Below are 17,063 nucleotides of genomic sequence, written 5' to 3'. Positions count from 1 at the left end.
TGCATACCACCCTGCACTCCTTCACACTTCAGTCATGCTCTACAGCAAAAAACTGTGTAAAGCATTCAGAGTTCCTTCTCAAGGAGAAATATCAGTACTATCACTGCATTCACAGCCATCCATTTTTTATTCCACACTACTTTTTAAGATAAAGTTATAAGGATGAAAAGTGCACAACATCATGCATTATAAGCTTCTAATTTTCTACTCTATTATCTACTTATACTAGCAGAAGTGTTTGAAATATGAGTAGACAACAGTAAATAATAAGCAAGAGTTATTTGCTTTTGCTTGGTGTCTTGAAGTAAGAAATATGAGGTTTTTTGCTCTGTTATTAAAACCAACACTTGTTGTTACACCTCCAAGGCTTACAACCATAGCTTTTGGATTTGACTGGCGATAACATTACACAACAATTTAGAATATTTCAGAAAGGGGTGGAAGGAAAAAATAAAACCAAAAAAGATGCATTCAACTACATCTTCAAAACATGTGTATGCAGGAATGAAAAATCTGTAACTTTTCCTGGAAGTTTTTATAGGAATTAAAGAAAAAAAAATAAAATCTTGAGTGTCACAGAATCTCTGAAAACACATTCTGTACTACTTCAGCAAGGATAAAGTATTTTTTAAAAACACATGCCTTCTTATTTTATATGGTATGTTATTTTGCCTTATACTATTTGATAATCTGTGTTTAAATTCTAAACTAAACAAATCCTATTTCCAGAGCAAGCAAAACTACCACTATGAAGACTGGATCTTCAAGAAGAGTTAAACATCACTAAGTTAGAAGTATATTTTGTTCCTAGTGCATGTAATTATTAACTATGATGAAGCAGTATACTGGGAGAGATTTATAAGAATAAATCCAGAAACCATGAACTTAAACAATCCTTTTAATAAAACAAACATATCAAACTTTCAAATATAAACTGGAACCAACTAACAAATTAACTCAAAACAACTTTCTGAATACCAAAAAGGTCTTATGCAAAACAGTGCACATTTATTTGAGGTATTGTATCCATGAAAACAAAACAAAACAAACCAAACTATCTAAATTTAAAAAGATTTTTTACTTAGCGAGGCAAAGGAAGTTAAGTAGTACATAAGGAATAAACCAATGTAAACAGTGTAAAAATAAAGACTGCTAATACCAGCCAACCCAAAACTGAAATATCCCAATATATTAAAGAAAAATAAACCAGAGGCATGCAAAATATTGTTTGTTAAAATACACTCAAATCCATGTGGCTAAAGTGAATATCACAAGCTAGTGAGGTGGATTGCATTTAGAATTGCACTGCATTTAGAAATGCAACATTTATTTTCCTTAGACTGATTGTCATTCAGTTTTCCACTGATGAAAAGCTTTCAGCCTTCTTCAACCCACTGGGAACTGAGCTTTTAACACTCCAAACATGTGCTGCAAATGAGGTTTAAGTAATTGTTTTTATGATCTAGTGTGATATAGAACCTCACTCAAATGCAACAAGCAATGGTGATCTGTTACCATCATGGGAAGAAAAAACTTGGAAAACAGGTTGCTCCAGGTGGAGTTCAAAGATTTTTGAGTTTCTCCTCACAAGAGCAGTGACAAACTCCATGGTAAATCCGGTAAGCCACTTAGCATTTTATTTGCAACGCAGAACATTTTGGCAACTGATTTATTAGAGGAATCTGAATAGTGACCTGCAATGCATGTGCTTTTCAGAAAAACCAAGTTTTGTTTCAGGTATGGATCAGGAACATCAACAGCACAAGACTTTTCTCATTCAAGCAACTGTAGTGATGCCATCCATCTTAGATGCACTTACAGATCTTTCTTATCTTCTGTTTTATTTAAACTTTGCTGAAAAGAGACAGATTAAAAATAATTTAAGTTTGGCAAGATCAGAAACCACTGACTCCAGACACCATATTTTGCCTTTTTGCAGTCACACCTGATTTGTTCACCATCCACCTTTCTAAGCTGTAGTCCCATCAACACTGCCCCACAAAACACCTGAGCTGCTGCTGCCAGCAGTCAAGGCTGTGCAGCCTAATTCTGCTCCCTTTGGTGTTACAGCTGAGCTGTACAGCAAACTCAGCAGAAAACACTTTCTGCTATCAACTCATTTATCCTTGGGAGCTGCATCTACTGTGTGCTCAGTACCTTCTGTTCTTTCCACTCAGGGGTAAACAGAAGATGGTAAGGATGTGTGTTTTACACCACAAGTCTGTTAGAAATGCAGCAGGACTACTATGGCTCATTACACAGGGAAGCACAAAGACAGGCCATGCATGGTGGTCTTGAATTGAACACAGAGATCAGTTGAGCAATCTTTGTAGAAGTACAGGGTGAGGCTGGGAATGAGTAAGTGGTTTCACAGAGTACAGGAAAAAAACATAACCAGGTCAAAACTGCCTTTTCTTTATTAATACAGGACTGAACAACTCTTCATGAAAAGCAGGTCACCGTAATTTTAATGATCATTTATTTTCTCCCAAGATCACTACTTGTAAATAGGCTAATTTTAATTTTTACTGCATTTTGCTCAAGACAGATGTTGGGTATGGAGCATATGAACACCTGTCAGACAACTTAAAATACAGACTCCCAGTTCTACCAGAAATACTTACTGTGTATCTATCAGGTATTATAGCCATGCACATAAGAAACTCAATCAAACAGCTAAATGAACTTTTCCTTAATATGGTTTTGGTTTTTTAAAATTATTTAGTACTTCAGTTTCAGTTTTATAGTAGCCTGTTTTTAGGCTAGGCTGTTTGTTGGGTTTTTATCCTTGTATATCAACAGTATTGCAACATTTATAATCCAGGATTGAAAAAGCATATTTTAAGAGTAAATAAAATAAAATAACTTTTACAAAGTAGTGTATTATATACTACCCTTGTCACACACACACCCCTCCTATAATTTTCTTGCAGAATTTCGGTTTGATCATCACATTCAAAACCATCTGAATCTTACTTTCCAAGTAACAGTAAAATTGAAGCTAATGATAACCTGAGCTTTGCCAACCAAAGTTCAAAAAAGAAAATGCTCATCACTTTGCAAAACAAAATTCTATTTTGAAGAAGTTTAAGGAATGCTGGTAATTGTAATTTTATGCTACCCTAAGAGATTCTGGTAAATTCCCTTGCACAATAGATACCAACAAATAGAATTTTACTGGTACAATTTCAAAACACAGTGCTTGTATGGTGATCCAGAGCCACCTACCTGAAGCTGTTCAAATTCTTTCATCAGATGATCGTATTCTCTTCTAAGGCCCTCAGACTGCTTTTTAACTGTAGCCACTTCAGTTTTTGCCTTATGGAAAGCTGTAAAATACCATAATTGGTGTTTTAATTATTACATGTATTCCTGCAGTTTCTCAGAACCCTAGAAGTGCATTAGAGCTCCACTGCAGTAGACAGTCCTTCCTCTAAAAAAGCTTAGAATTCAAAGCACAGCATCACAGATGGACCCAGGAAGAGAAGTTTAGGACAGAGAGCAGAAAGAGAATGGCCAATGTTCAGAAAGATCAGCACAAGAAACAGGATGGTAAGGGGTGAGACCAATAAACTCCTGAAAGAGTTAGACTAGTATGTGATGACTACAGTGTTCTGTCACATTGCAGGAGACAGTTCTAGAAAAACAAAACTCTGCAACCCCAAAATCAAAACTGTCAGACATCTTTAGAAGAGGAGGGAACTCAAACACTGGGCAAGATTTTCACACAGCAACTGAGACCATGTACAAAACATGGTAAAGAGGAAGATGATACATAATTATAGGAGCACAGACCTCACCTTCTCACCCTGCTCTGAATTTTACCATGCACGAGTTAAATGATTAGCAGCATCAGTTTATGGATGAAAAGGCAGAAATGGTGGTGTCTGGATAAACAATTCTGAACAGGTTTTTTACATGAGAAAAAACAATTATTACTCTATTCCATCTCAAATAAACTGAGAGCACATCTATACTGCAGTACCAGATAGCCTAGGACTCCACAGGGGCTATTTTACAATGCAAGATAAAACACCACAAAGTGCCATAAAGCCATTAGTCCTAAGCTGTTACATAAGGTCATTTAGACATTTTCATATTCCTCTGCTATAGGTATCTCAGGGATTGTTATATTTCTCTGATGCAGCACCACAGACATAGTCTAAATCGTTATCTATTCATGTGAAAACAAAGAAATGTTGCTAATGATCTAGTAGAGGCTGCCTCACATGGCCACTTAAACTCAAACAACTAAATCTGATGATACAAATTAAAAAAGAACATTTGCAAATTTCCTTGTTCCATAAGTGTGAATCTATCCTTTGACTGTGAACTCCCTGAGACTCTTCTTTCTCAGAGACCTCCATTGGACTCAAGAATTGCAGCACTTCTAAAAACTTCTAAAAGCCTATGCTGAAAAGATGGGGAGCTAGATGTGGTTTTTGTTAAGCACTGAGTTACAAACAGTCTGGTATGAACCAGATTTCTCTGTGGATGCTAGTTCCTGAAACATCAGGAAATGAGATTTGACCACTCTCTTACATGCAAGAAGGAGAACTCCCTCACCCAGAATTTCTGCTATTTTTAAATAATTAATTTGAATGTATACATGAAAAATAATTCTCATTTCAGAACTCTGCAAGTGGTTTTCCTGTAACAGGACTTTTACCTATCCTGAAATTCTGACTCATAAGAGTCAATAACACTTCTGTCTATTGATTCCAACATGATTAAAAAGCCATTGTTTCTCTTTAAATCCTTTCTTTCATTTCCATATTCTTACACAGTTTTCCTTCATCCTTTAAGTCATTCTTGACAGTATTAATACAGATTTTCTGAAGGTTTTTTAGTATTTGCAATAACTTTGATTTTCACACATGTGACAAGTCAAACCCCACTGCATTTTGTCTTTCTCTAATCTCGGTACTGTTTAAAATATTCAACAGTAAAATCTGGATATCAATAAAATAAACTTGTGACAATTTGATAAGCTTCTGAATTTTAAGTTGTAGACAAAAAAACCCCAACATGTGCTACTTCACTTCACTTCTCCAAGAATCTTCTAATTAGAAAGATAAATCTTGTTTTTGTTTGAACATTTCTGTACATTGTAAAAATTAATATCTCACTTCTGAAAAAGTTGTAACCTGAAAAAGTTGTAACTCCATGTAATTGATATAATACTATTTAGTTATTTATAAGTAGCATCACAGTATTTTAGTTGCAACTAAAAACTACTTTATCTTTAAAACATGAACAAAATATCTAAAAGTATCTACAAATCAAGCAAGCAAACAAGCTACTGCATTGTTTTAATGTTTTGACCAAAACAGATGTATGACACAAATACCTCACCTAACCCTAGAAGAAGAAAAAGCAAAGAACAGATTGTCCTTTCCACCTGTGTTGGCTATGGACAAAAACCCCAAAACATCAACAAACCACCAAATCCAGACTCATTCCTGTTGGGGCCACAAAATTAAAGGAGCATCACATCTTTGACAACATGAATTCCTCAGTGCATCAATTTCCCTGGATGCCTTGTGAAGCACCAGAGTGTCCACACACCAGTGCCCAGCCCCTCTGCAGCCGCACGAGCACCGCAGTGCAGCCGCGTTCATCAGGTACACTGTTTGTCATATGGATCCCATCATATGAACATGGATCCAGCAGGAAACAGGAGATCCTTTGTGTGCACAGTACACTCAGTTATTATTTCTGGTTTCCATCTGGCCTGTTACTTTGCCTCACAGAAGCACAACAGCTGGACTGGCAGCAAGCAAGTCCCCAGAGCTGACACCTCCCACCAAGTCAATGCATGAGCAGGCAGGAGGTGAGGATGCTGCTTCTACATGAATGCACCCATTGAGGGGAATAATCAGTTAATTCCAAACAGGGAATCCAGCCTCTCCAATACTATGAGAGGTACGCTATCCTTTTCCATTCTTCTCCTTACAGAACAATCAACAAACTATTCCTAGGCCATTGTTTCAATGGAAGACATTTGTGGAAAACTACATCCCTTTACACTTATGTGTGACTGAAAGTCCATAAACTAATGTAACATGTATGGTCTGAGAAAAGTAGAGGAGTGTCTTTTCACCACATTCTCTGAATCCTAGTCCAGGAGAGACAGTTTACTTCAGATTGCTCTGAATTCTAAGGATGAGGAATAAACTGCTCTGAGGAGCTACATTACCACAGCAGTTGTAGCATTTCTATGATCTTCTCATTTCAACAACGATGGAGAACCTAACACTAAAACAAAAACCAAACAGTAACAGAAACAACTAATAATACTTTGTGCATTTCCTTGCACAACTACTAGTCCTGGTCTGACTAAATCACTTGACTTACAGCGCTTGCTACTAAGGAAACGATCTGGAACTTACATTAGCATTGCGCACAATACAAGCCTACAACCCAAATGATTTGGACTAGTTGACAAGTAAAAAAGAGCCCTCTCTTAAAAAAGTTTTCAAGTTAAAAAAGAGCTATTCACATTTAAGAATTTAGGCACTGACGGCACAAGAGATTTGCCAACAAATACGCTGTAAGGCTGGGAACACAACTCCAGTCAAGTAACTCCATACTAATCCTGAATTCTCTTCTCAAGATATAATGGTCAGAATTTAAAATGAGAAGGCAGGGACAAAAAATTTACAGATTTGCTTCAAGTACCTTTAGCAACCTCAAATGAAATTTTGTTACAAAAGGGATGTTACAGCATCATGGGATGGCATAAACAACCTTGTGTAATAAACCCATGATTGCTGTATGCAGCCATCTCTTCCAATCAACAAATGTGAGTATCAACTCTTGCTGCACGTGACACTGCAATGGCTCCCACCCTTGGTTATCATCTCACAGTTTTGTACAAAGTACAGTTAAATAAGACAGACCTTGTTTCTCAACTTCCCTCTGCCTTTGTCTAAGTCGCTAAAGACTGTGGCCAGTTCTTTAAACTTGTTTGTTTTTAAAAACTGGAGTGCATCAGTTAAGCTCAGTGTAGTTTATCTGGCACTAGCCTACCCAGCAACACCAAGGCCAAACTGAACTTCCCCTTGCATCAGTTTTATGAAATGCATTCCCAATGTCTGTATTTTTTAGCACATTTCAAACATGTAGTAATCTTCACAATTAAGTGAGAGCTGTACAGCTGTACGTGCATACCTTCTACAATAGCCAACAGTTAAGAAGTTATTTCAAAACCAGCCCTCCACATGAATTGTTGCTCTCTTCCTGTCTCCTACAACACTATGCAACCATGAAACAAAGAACACTTGCACAAAACAAACCTCTTTAAAGGATGCATGGATGTTCCATTAGAATTTCCTCCTGCCCTACCATATGCCTATAACAACAATATATAGGCAAGGTATTTTCAGAAAAAGTTGAACTGAAGTTCAAGAGCACCTAAATGACTTTGATGAGCCAGTACATATTTCATGAAGCTCTGTTCCCACCCCAGCACAAGGACCACTATAAGGGTAAGGACAAAAGGCTTTATGAAACCTTTCTCTCAGGTCTAACCTCATGCCCAGTTGCATTTGTTTTGCTGTGGTTTTTTGAATAGTTTTCCAAGCCATCAAAATGAAACAGTATCATGGCATGTCTTCTATCCCCAGAAAATTCATATTGGTCCTAGGCCAGTAGCCATATTGAGAACCTTTAATTATCTGAATCAATATTTTGTTAGAAGTATGTCTAATATGTAGCAGGAGAAACATTCTCACATCTGTACTGGGTACTGCTACAAGTATGTACATTTATTTCTAGATATCAAGGAGACATTTTCATAATATAAAAGTTTATCAATAAAATACCATCTCAGAAGGTTTCTAACCAGTCATGTTATTACATGTCTGAGTATGCTAAAAATGGATTTAGGCTCTCAAAGTGTTTGCCCCACTGCTGGGTGCCTATAAAGCCCTGACAACAATATCTGGGTCTGCAATAAAGTAGTAAGGAACTAACCTTCTTTGCTTCATTTCCAAAATAAATCAAGTTTATTAGAAAGTGTAGAAGAAAAGCCTGAAAAGAAAGCGAATTTGTTCAAAAACCTTAAAATTTATTTTCAACCTTTCCTCAGATTTTACTAATTTCACTACTCTGTCTTGTATTTTCATTCTTCCACCCCACCTGTTCAAAGCATGGGAAAAAGTCTTCTTAACTTAGGATTTCACTGTTAAGTGAGAAAAAGTAGTGTATGTTTTCTGTAAAAAATAGATGAGTCTCCTGAAAGTGTGCAATAATCTGTCTACACTATAATTTTAGTCAGAATTTCAGAAAGAGAAGACATACAGTATTTCCTCTGCCAGTTGTAAATACTGATTCAAAACTTTACAGGAAATTTGCATGGCCTTTGAAGTTACAGCACTAATCTGATACTGAGCTATTTTCTTAAATGTGATGCAGGTGTACACTTAGGACTCCTCCTGGCTGTCACTATACTGACTTAACCCACCTTTCAACTCATTGCCTACTCTAAAATAATACATTACCATGCATCAGCAGCTTAGTAAGTGCCCCAGACCAAAGCAATGGATATTTGAAACTGCTTTTGAAAACAGAAAAAAGTTTCCTTTCAAGCAACAAAAACCCACCTAAACACAAACCCCCAACCAACCAAGAACAAAATCCAAATTTATAATTCTTACTAATACTATAGCTGAAAAACGAACAATAAGAAAACCTCAAAAATCAAATCCAGTAAAGTTTTTATTTTTATACTAGTTTTGTATTGTTTCATTAGGTGACACTCTTCACCTCTCCCCCTGCAATTTCATGGACTGGACTTTAAGGGCACAAATTAAAAAATACTTTAGTCATGTGAGCTCAGTAGCAAAACAAACTTTCCAATCTCAGCTTTCATTTTGTGTAATGCATTGCTCACACTTAGTGAACGTGACAGTCAACATTCACCTACCCAGCTTGCAGGAATTTCAAAAGAAAACAGTAAATTTCATTCATGTTCTCTAACACTCTAGAAAGCTGGGTCTACAGATGTGGTTGCTCTTATCAAGTACTTAAAAGCTTTCTGGCTATCAATTTGCTCAAAATAACATATAAGAAAACTTACAAAAAGGTAAGATGGACATATCTCAACACCAGCTAGCTGCCCATGGTAATTCCCATACCACTCATGGGGTTTTTGGCAATGAGGGGGGTGGCATCAGGAGAAGGGCTGAAGGAAGAATTTTCCAATTCACTCCTTAGAAAGACCCTCTCTCCCACTTTTGCCCTAACAAAAGATTCAAGCATGCCTTAATTTATACATCTCTTGGATGGACAACATCCCATAGGGAGAATGAAGCTGAAGCAGCATGAGGTAAATGTATTTATTCCTTAGCTTTCTCTAGCATTCCTGGCTGAAAAGCTTGCATTATATTAGTGTTACATACCACCAGTTAGTTTAAATAAAACATAAGCATTTAAATTTTTCATTGATCCTGTCACTTCAAAGGCACTTTTCCCCCATTTCTTCAAGAAAACAGCAGGAGAGGGAAAACCCATCATCAAACATGCCTGAGTATGTGAACTAACAAGACTCTCTATTTAAAGACTCTTGTTGCTTCAAGCCCAGCTGAAAACAGCTGGTTTAACATTTTTTATTTGAATTGCCAGTGGACAGTGAAAAGGATTTGTGAAATATTTCTGAAAAAATTATTCTTACAGCATTGTAGCAATGCCAGGCAATATGTAAATAAGGCTATGTTTTGATGATAACATGCTATCTCGTACTAAGAAAATTTGTATTTTTGTTAAAGTCTGAACATCTGATTAATGTTTACAAAATCACAGGCAGTGTTATCTTGAAAACACTGATTTCAGATGAGCAGGTATTCACAGGCATCACACACCTTGAGATTCGAGTGAGACAGAACCAAACAGGTAAAATCTGCTTCTATCTCAATTTGGGCTGCCTGTAAAGCAGTTTTGACAACCTAAACCTTCAACACGGAAGCTGCTAACAAATGTGTTATGTTACAAATTGCAAGGTATGTTTCCCTGTAAACAAAAAAAAAATTAAAAAAGCTAACATCTTAACACCTTAGCTGCAGAACATATATAAATTCAGAACACTAATCAAGGACTTTTCTGCTGTCTGACAGAAACTCTATTGTAGTAAAACACCTCAGCCACAATATTTCCCCATTTTATACAGGGAGAGTGGCTGTTATGTATGACATGGAAGATCAAACTGATGCCTTTAAGCAACCTGCAAATGATCCTGGTCATGTCGTTGATGAAGACAAGTCAACACCACTTAAATATATCAGCCCAACTTGTTGAACTAAGGTGCTCCAATTACACCTTATATATTTTCATAATGGACACATTTATTAAAATATTGGGATGGCAATGGCATGTTTTGTCAGTTCCTAGTCAAAGACAAAGAAAACCCATGCCAAGTGCTCTGGAAACAGATGAAGTTAGTTCATGCTATACCTAGAATACTTCTTTGACATTCAGAGTTGAAATAATCTTTTTCTTATTGCAAAGAAGTCCTATCTAATACTCACCACTTGATGTCTTCTGTAGCTCTGCTTTCAAATGTTCAACTTCCTCCTTCAACTTTTCCTCAGTTGCATCTGTTGACTCTTTCTTTTTACCATCTCCTTTTCCACTCAAGGCCTATTAAAAACCACAGTTGCTACAATTAATTTTATTTTCATTAGTCTAATATTAATGAAAAATATCCAGGGAATGTCAGCCCTGATCTTGCAAAGCATTAGGTTTTCCCAAATGGCATATAGTCATTGTAGAAAAAAATCCCCCCAAATTAAAAAAAAAAAAGGAAATAAACAAGCCCAGTGTTTTAGGTAACGGCATATTTGTAATTGAATGATGTTGTCTCCTGTGTAAGAGTACTTTGTATGTGTCTATCAAGTGTACAACTTTCATTTAGGTTTTTAAATGGATTTTTCAGAAGATACACACTGGGATTGTCAGTGACAGAACACTGCCATGTTTACATGCAACTGATTCTAATTCTTTTCTTGTAGGTTTGCAGCTACTTCAGAATACTGCAGCTACTTCAATCTTCAGAATACTTCCAATATCCAGAATCAATTTCCAGTGAAATTCAAGACAAAAAACTAGGAAAGGATCCAGAAAGGGCTGTGTAAACACTTGACACAAGAGCAATATATTCCCTGTACTCCAAAAATGTTTGCACTACTATTCTTATGCACCCTTTTAAGGTGCAATATTAGATCCCGTAACAAGATCCTTTTCTCATAAAGCTTCTACTATCTAACCACACATCATCTCTGTAATAGCAAAAAAGTGGTAAATGCTTAACAGGAAAAAGAAAAGTAAAACAAGTGAGACAAACAGTTGTTATGTGAACTAGCAGTATCACAGTTTACCAGGAACAAGTAGGAGCAAAGGGGAAAGATTTTTTTAGGAAGAAGAAAAATAACTGTTTATAAAGACTGGTAAACAATCCAAGAAAAAGAGCTGAAAAAAGATTTCCAGAAGCTATTTAACCAAAGAGCTGAAATGACATTTAACTACTGGTAACAAAACCATAGCCAATTCTCCTCTCTGCTTTGTGCTCACCTCTTTCTATTAGTATGCAAACAGCTATTTCTCTACACTTTCATCTTAAGTCCTGTGCTCCGCAGAAACTCTGAACAGGTGACAGTGCAGACCCTGCACACCAGAGTAAACTCACAGTATTTAAACTTGCAGTCAATGCCTTATGTACAATTGCTCTCACTTCTCTCCAACAGTGGAATGAAGCACACTTGTAAATAGACACAACTGCAGGGGCCAAGCCAGAGAAGTCTAAACCATAGGATGTCTATAAAGTATTCCAACCCTGAACATTTCCCATGTCTATCACAATGGAGATCCAGCCACAGCATGCTGTTTGTACCTGTAGCTACCTGTGTTTTTGCAAACCATGCAATCAAACACACAAATAGAACCAGACAGGACTACAGTTTCCAATTTCTGGCTATCATTTACAAGCGGCTAAGAGAATGTGTTGCTAAGAGAATGTGAAAGCAGAACAAAAAAGAGGACTTTTGGCAAAATCCCAACAGGACAGAGAAGAAATAAAAACATACCCCTAAGGCAGTAAAGAGACAAATTCCATGGCTGAGGGAATAGTTTGTATCATTTTGACAAAATACCAAATCCCAAAATTTTGGAATCATTTTATACTTGGGAAACACTTAACATAGACTTGTGATCCTTGTTTTACAATACCTCTTAAACAATTGGGTTTTTTGTATCCCTTCTAGTACTTTTTGTCCAGAGTCTTCGTACGAAGATTTATTACAAAAAAATGACAGTGCCAGTAACCATAGACACTGCTTTAGACACACTGGAAGGAAACCTGTACACACCCACAGGGAATTTAGTTTTGACAATGTGCTGGACTCTAAAAGCCTTCCTATGTCTAGATTTCTGAACTCAGCTCAGGGTTCAGTCTCTTCAAACAGAAGTCTAAACAGTTTCAAGGAAAGATTTCATACATTTATCTTAATTATCTTTGATACCTTTTCTTCATGAACACTTATGTATTGAACCACAGCCTAATCATTCTTTGCATAAAAGTAACATCTCTTCAGTCTGTTGGGTTTTTTTTAATTAAGAAATTTTTGGTAGTATTATCATTAATGCTACAACAGTGTCCCACTAAAAAAGGGAAGTATTCTGAAATTGGCCGACCTACCATAAAAAGATAGAAGAATACAAAATACATAAAATACAAAAGATTAATTTTACAAGTTAGAAAATACATTCAGGACTGGAGAAAATCCTATTAAGAAGAAAAAGTCAGCATGAAAACAGTTATATAGTAGGCTTTTTCATCCTGGACTGCTACAGCCTTGACCTAAACAGGCAACTGTTTGCAATAAAAGGAATAAAATTAGTGTCTTCCTCTACTTTGTTATGACTAAATTCAGAGAGATGTATTAAGAATCTATTACTACTTTGATGAAATTTGTACTGGAAAGACAGAACTTCATTTATTTGGTTTACTACAATTTCCTTTGTTATTAAGATGCTACTATAATTTGTTTTCAGTATTCTTAATTACATACTGTACAAGTATTTTTCTTCCTTTTTCAACCAGAAGGAATAAAATGAATAAGCATTCTGTTGCAAACCATCCTCAGAGCAGGTTGCACTAACTACTTGCTGTATAAGAAAGTTTGAAGAAGCTCAAAGATACCTCTTGCAGCCTTTCGTTCTCGGCCATGTATTTTTTGGCTGCTTCAGTAGCATCATTTACTTGTGTTTCCAGAGCTGCATGAGATGCCATCTCTTTTGCCAACTGAGTAAGAAGCGTAACAGTACGTCTCAATACGCTGGTGAAGAAAAACAGTGAACAGAACTGTAACTTACAGCACAAATAATACAAAAACACAAGCCGCAAGCAAAAACCAAAACAACAAAAATCAAACCAAACAGAAAAATCCCACAAACCAAAGCAAGTCCTTTTCTCTCAGCAGTAGATGGAAAAATAAAACCAGAAGAGGGCTGTTTAAGCACCTTAAGGGAAACATTCAGGCTCATCGATGACAAGTAATAGTAACAAGAGACTGCAAATATTTTCATCCATTGACATTCTGATTTTTACTTAATATGGAACCTCCCTCCTCCTAAATACCCACAGCCATTAATCAGGTCTCTGACCAGCCAGGGTTTCTTTAAAGGCTGTTTAAATACTGTTACACGACCCAGTATTTTTAACAGGATTGATCTACAAACACAAGAACTAAACAAGAAGTTTTGGTAATGAGTGAAAAAAAACCAACAAACTCACACAGCTTTATAAACAGCCTTGCAAGAACAGAATTAGCAGTGTGAGCATAATAATCTTTAAAATACTAAAATACAGCTAAATCTGAACACATATGGATGTCAACACTGATATGGCACCTCAATTCTGAGCTTTGCAAATATCTCCTTTGATTATTTACATCACTATTTTCATTACTCGTCCTGAAATCTTTCAAATGTTGCTGAATTGAGGCAACACAACACTGAACTAAATTAATGCCTGTAATGTAACTATGCAGCTGGTCTTCAAAGAAATGTAAAAATCCAAGTAATTCGCTTTTGCATAAAAGTCCCCATGTCACTGCTTTTCCATAGGTTAGCAAATTTACTAATGCTTATCAACTTACATATGCAGGACTCATTAAAACATCATAACTAAAAAGAGAATCACAGAATGACATAGGTTCAAAGAGGCTTCTATCTCATGAAAAGCAGGATAGGTTGAGCAGATTCCTTAGAGGCTTGTCCAGTTGAGCTTCTACCATCTTCAGTGATGGGAGATTACACCATTCTTCAGGGTGCTTGTTCCAGTGTTTAACTGCTCTTGACAGCAGCAGTACTTTTCTACCAAGTCAGAACATCTCAGGTTCCTTTTACCTCTTGTCATTCCTTTTTGCATCCACTGAGATGAACTGGATCCATCCTTTTTACTACTAGACAGACATAGAAACCAATAGGATTTTCCCTTCAAAATCCCTTCTGGCAGAAAGCAAAGTTCCTGCATCATCTCCTCATAGGTCACATATTTCAGCCTCCAACTTTCTCTGTACCCCACTGCAGTACTCCAGTATTTTGGGGATTAAAACTTGACTTAAGTCCTGCAGCTACAGCACCACACATGTCAGACAGAGAGAAATAACTACTTTCCTTGACCTGCTAACTACATCCTTGCTATCACAGCTCAATACACAACTGGCTCTCTATCAGGATCCCCAGTTTTTTTCCTGCAAAACTGCTTCCTACCCACCCACACAGCCAGTCTCCAGCCTGGATGCTGTATATGATTATCCAATAAAATGTGAGACTTTGCATTTGTCTTTGTTGAGCTTCATGAGATTTATGTCAGCACATTTCCAAGACATCTCCAAGATGTCAACCACTCTGATTTGGTACCTTGAGCAGCTTCCTGAGAGCACAGTCAATCCTATCATCCATGATGTTAATAAAGACATTAAACAATATTGAGCCCAGTACAGATTCCTGAGGAGCACCAGCTGAAATTCACAATGTTATTATCCTTTGAGCCCGAAGGTCCAGGGAACTTCCCACCTGCTTTTTAATCAATTTCTCGAGCCTATGTCCCTCCACAGTCAGGCTATCAGATTACTAAAAGACACTACATCAAAGGCCTTGCAAAAGAGATATTCTGCTCTTTATCCACACAGCCATTCATGTCACTGCAGAAGGCAACAAGGATGTTCAGGCATCATCTTCCCTAAGTAAATCTGTGATGACTGCTCCAAGTCATCACATCCTTCATGTCCCTGAAGATGTCTTTGAGTAAGATTTGCTTAATAACCTTTCCAGGGAGACCAGTCTCTAGTTTCTTATATCCTGTTTTTTGTCCTTCTTGAAGATTGGTGCAATGTTTGCCTTTTTGTGGTCACCAGGATTCTCCCCAGAATCATCTTTCAAACTAAGCCTTGGAATGGCATTGGCCAACTCTCTCTGCCATCCTAGGATGCCACAGAATTTTATATGCACAACTGGCCTATGTACTCCTTAGCTGCATCTTCCACTACTGGGGGTGATGGTACATACCCTGATGACTCTCCTAGAAGTACCAGTGAGCAGTGGACTCATGTTTTCTTGAGATTTTCTTTAGTTTTCAGCCCTTCTTATCCCTCTCTCATTCAGCATGGGCTAAAAGAGGACCAGGTCAGCTTAGCAGATGGGTGGGTGTCTTTGTCCTACCCAGGGGACAGTCTCCAGGGTCTATGACCCTCCTCTTTTCTGCACAGTTTTCAGATGAAGGGCTCAACTGGCCCAAATACCCCCTCTGACAGGTAATTTTCCTCACCTTTACCCAATGCTCTGCAATCACTGAACCCCACAACTGCTTCTGTCTTGCCAGAAGTGACAAGCTCCAAGCCTCCTCCACTTTATGAATCTCCATATACCATTTTTGTGGAATCCTTCTATTGGTTGATGTGCTAAAATGAACCAAAACTGATATAAAGGATGAACTAGGCATCCAATTACCCACTCACACTAAATGGGTTCTCACACTGGTTGGGTGATGGTATAGCAGTACAGGATAACACAACCCAAGGAACACTTTCCCCTCAGTTCTCTAAGAGACATTATGTCTGTTTCATGGATAAGCAAAATAGCTCTACTAAGAAAAGTCCTTTGATCTAGTGACTACTGGAGAAGTGCTTATTTCTCCTAAATCTTGGTGAAGGGCCAGCAGCTCAAAAAATCCTCAAGAAAACCTCTTCAAGAGCAGAGCTTTTATACAAAATAATCTACTGGGGTCATTTGACAAGTTTTCTTCCTTGGAAGCTGAATGTAAGTAGGGTCCTGAGAGACCAGCTTCTAGTTCTTGTGTAAGAAACAATCCAGCTATTCCTCTTGGAGCAGAGATTGAAAACATGTTTGCGCATATTTACTTAACCTTTCTGTAGGAAGACAAAGAACTTGATGCAATCCTATCACAAATGAGCAAGGCTACAACCATATTATTTTTTCCAAAGCTTTTCTGCTCAGGCTTTGTATTCATTTTTCCTTGGCACTTCTTTGTGGTCAATCGTCTGCTAATGTGTGGGCCACACATCACTCTAAGGGGGAGAAGTTTGTCATAAGTCTGATTTTCTTGTTCTGTGTTCCTCCTGAGTATTGAGGCAATGTCACTGAAGGAACTCCTAAGAGGACCAACACTCTTAGTCCAGCCATCATAAAAATGTACAAATAGGAAATCATCAGACCAACGTGTCTGTTTCTGTTTGTTCACATCATCCATGTCCAGTGACTTCATGTGCTCCTGGCTCAACTGATAATATCTGCAGGTTGTTGTGGCTACTGATTCACAGGTAGTCTTGGTTGCTACAGGCAGGCAGTAGAGAACTTTACCCTGTTTTAGTAGCTGTACTTAAACATCCTGAAAAACATACAAAACTTAAGATCATAGTATCATAGCAGGTAAGTTGACACAAAGTGCTTGATCTGAAATACAACTGAAACTTTCCTTGAAAGCTGGAATATTATCCTACAGCTCTTTACTTCAAGCTTGGGCTTGAAGTGGCTCAGGTCAGACT

At 37.3% G+C, this 17,063-nt stretch overlaps 1 protein-coding gene across 4 annotated transcripts in view; it reads right to left on the bottom strand.

The window, feature by feature from the left end:
• Window positions 1–880: 880 nt before the first annotated feature.
• The window catches only part of LOC111923002 (B-cell receptor-associated protein 29), a 38,316-nt gene continuing 22,133 nt past the window's right edge, over window positions 881–17,063 (bottom strand). For 3 of the 4 annotated variants that reach the window (XM_086886797.1, XM_086886794.1, XM_086886796.1), the window contains exons 5-8: window positions 13,196–13,331; window positions 10,527–10,638; window positions 3,229–3,329; window positions 881–1,854 (exon numbers count right to left, since the gene is read on the bottom strand). In XM_086886797.1, coding sequence (XP_086742923.1) covers window positions 1,816–1,854; window positions 3,229–3,329; window positions 10,527–10,638; window positions 13,196–13,331 — 388 coding nt within the window. In that variant the 3' untranslated portion in view covers window positions 881–1,815. The remainder of the gene's footprint in view (window positions 1,855–3,228; window positions 3,330–10,526; window positions 10,639–13,195; window positions 13,332–17,063) is intronic. The other variant, XM_086886798.1, reaches the window with a different exon arrangement.

The sequence above is a fragment of the Cyanistes caeruleus genome, chromosome 4 (genome assembly GCF_971803275.1).
Source record: "Cyanistes caeruleus chromosome 4, bCyaCae1.hap1.1, whole genome shotgun sequence".
Lineage (NCBI taxonomy): Eukaryota > Metazoa > Chordata > Aves > Passeriformes > Paridae > Cyanistes > Cyanistes caeruleus.
The sequence above is the reverse complement of the archived record's forward strand: the minus strand, read 5'-3'. Positions and strand labels throughout refer to the sequence as shown.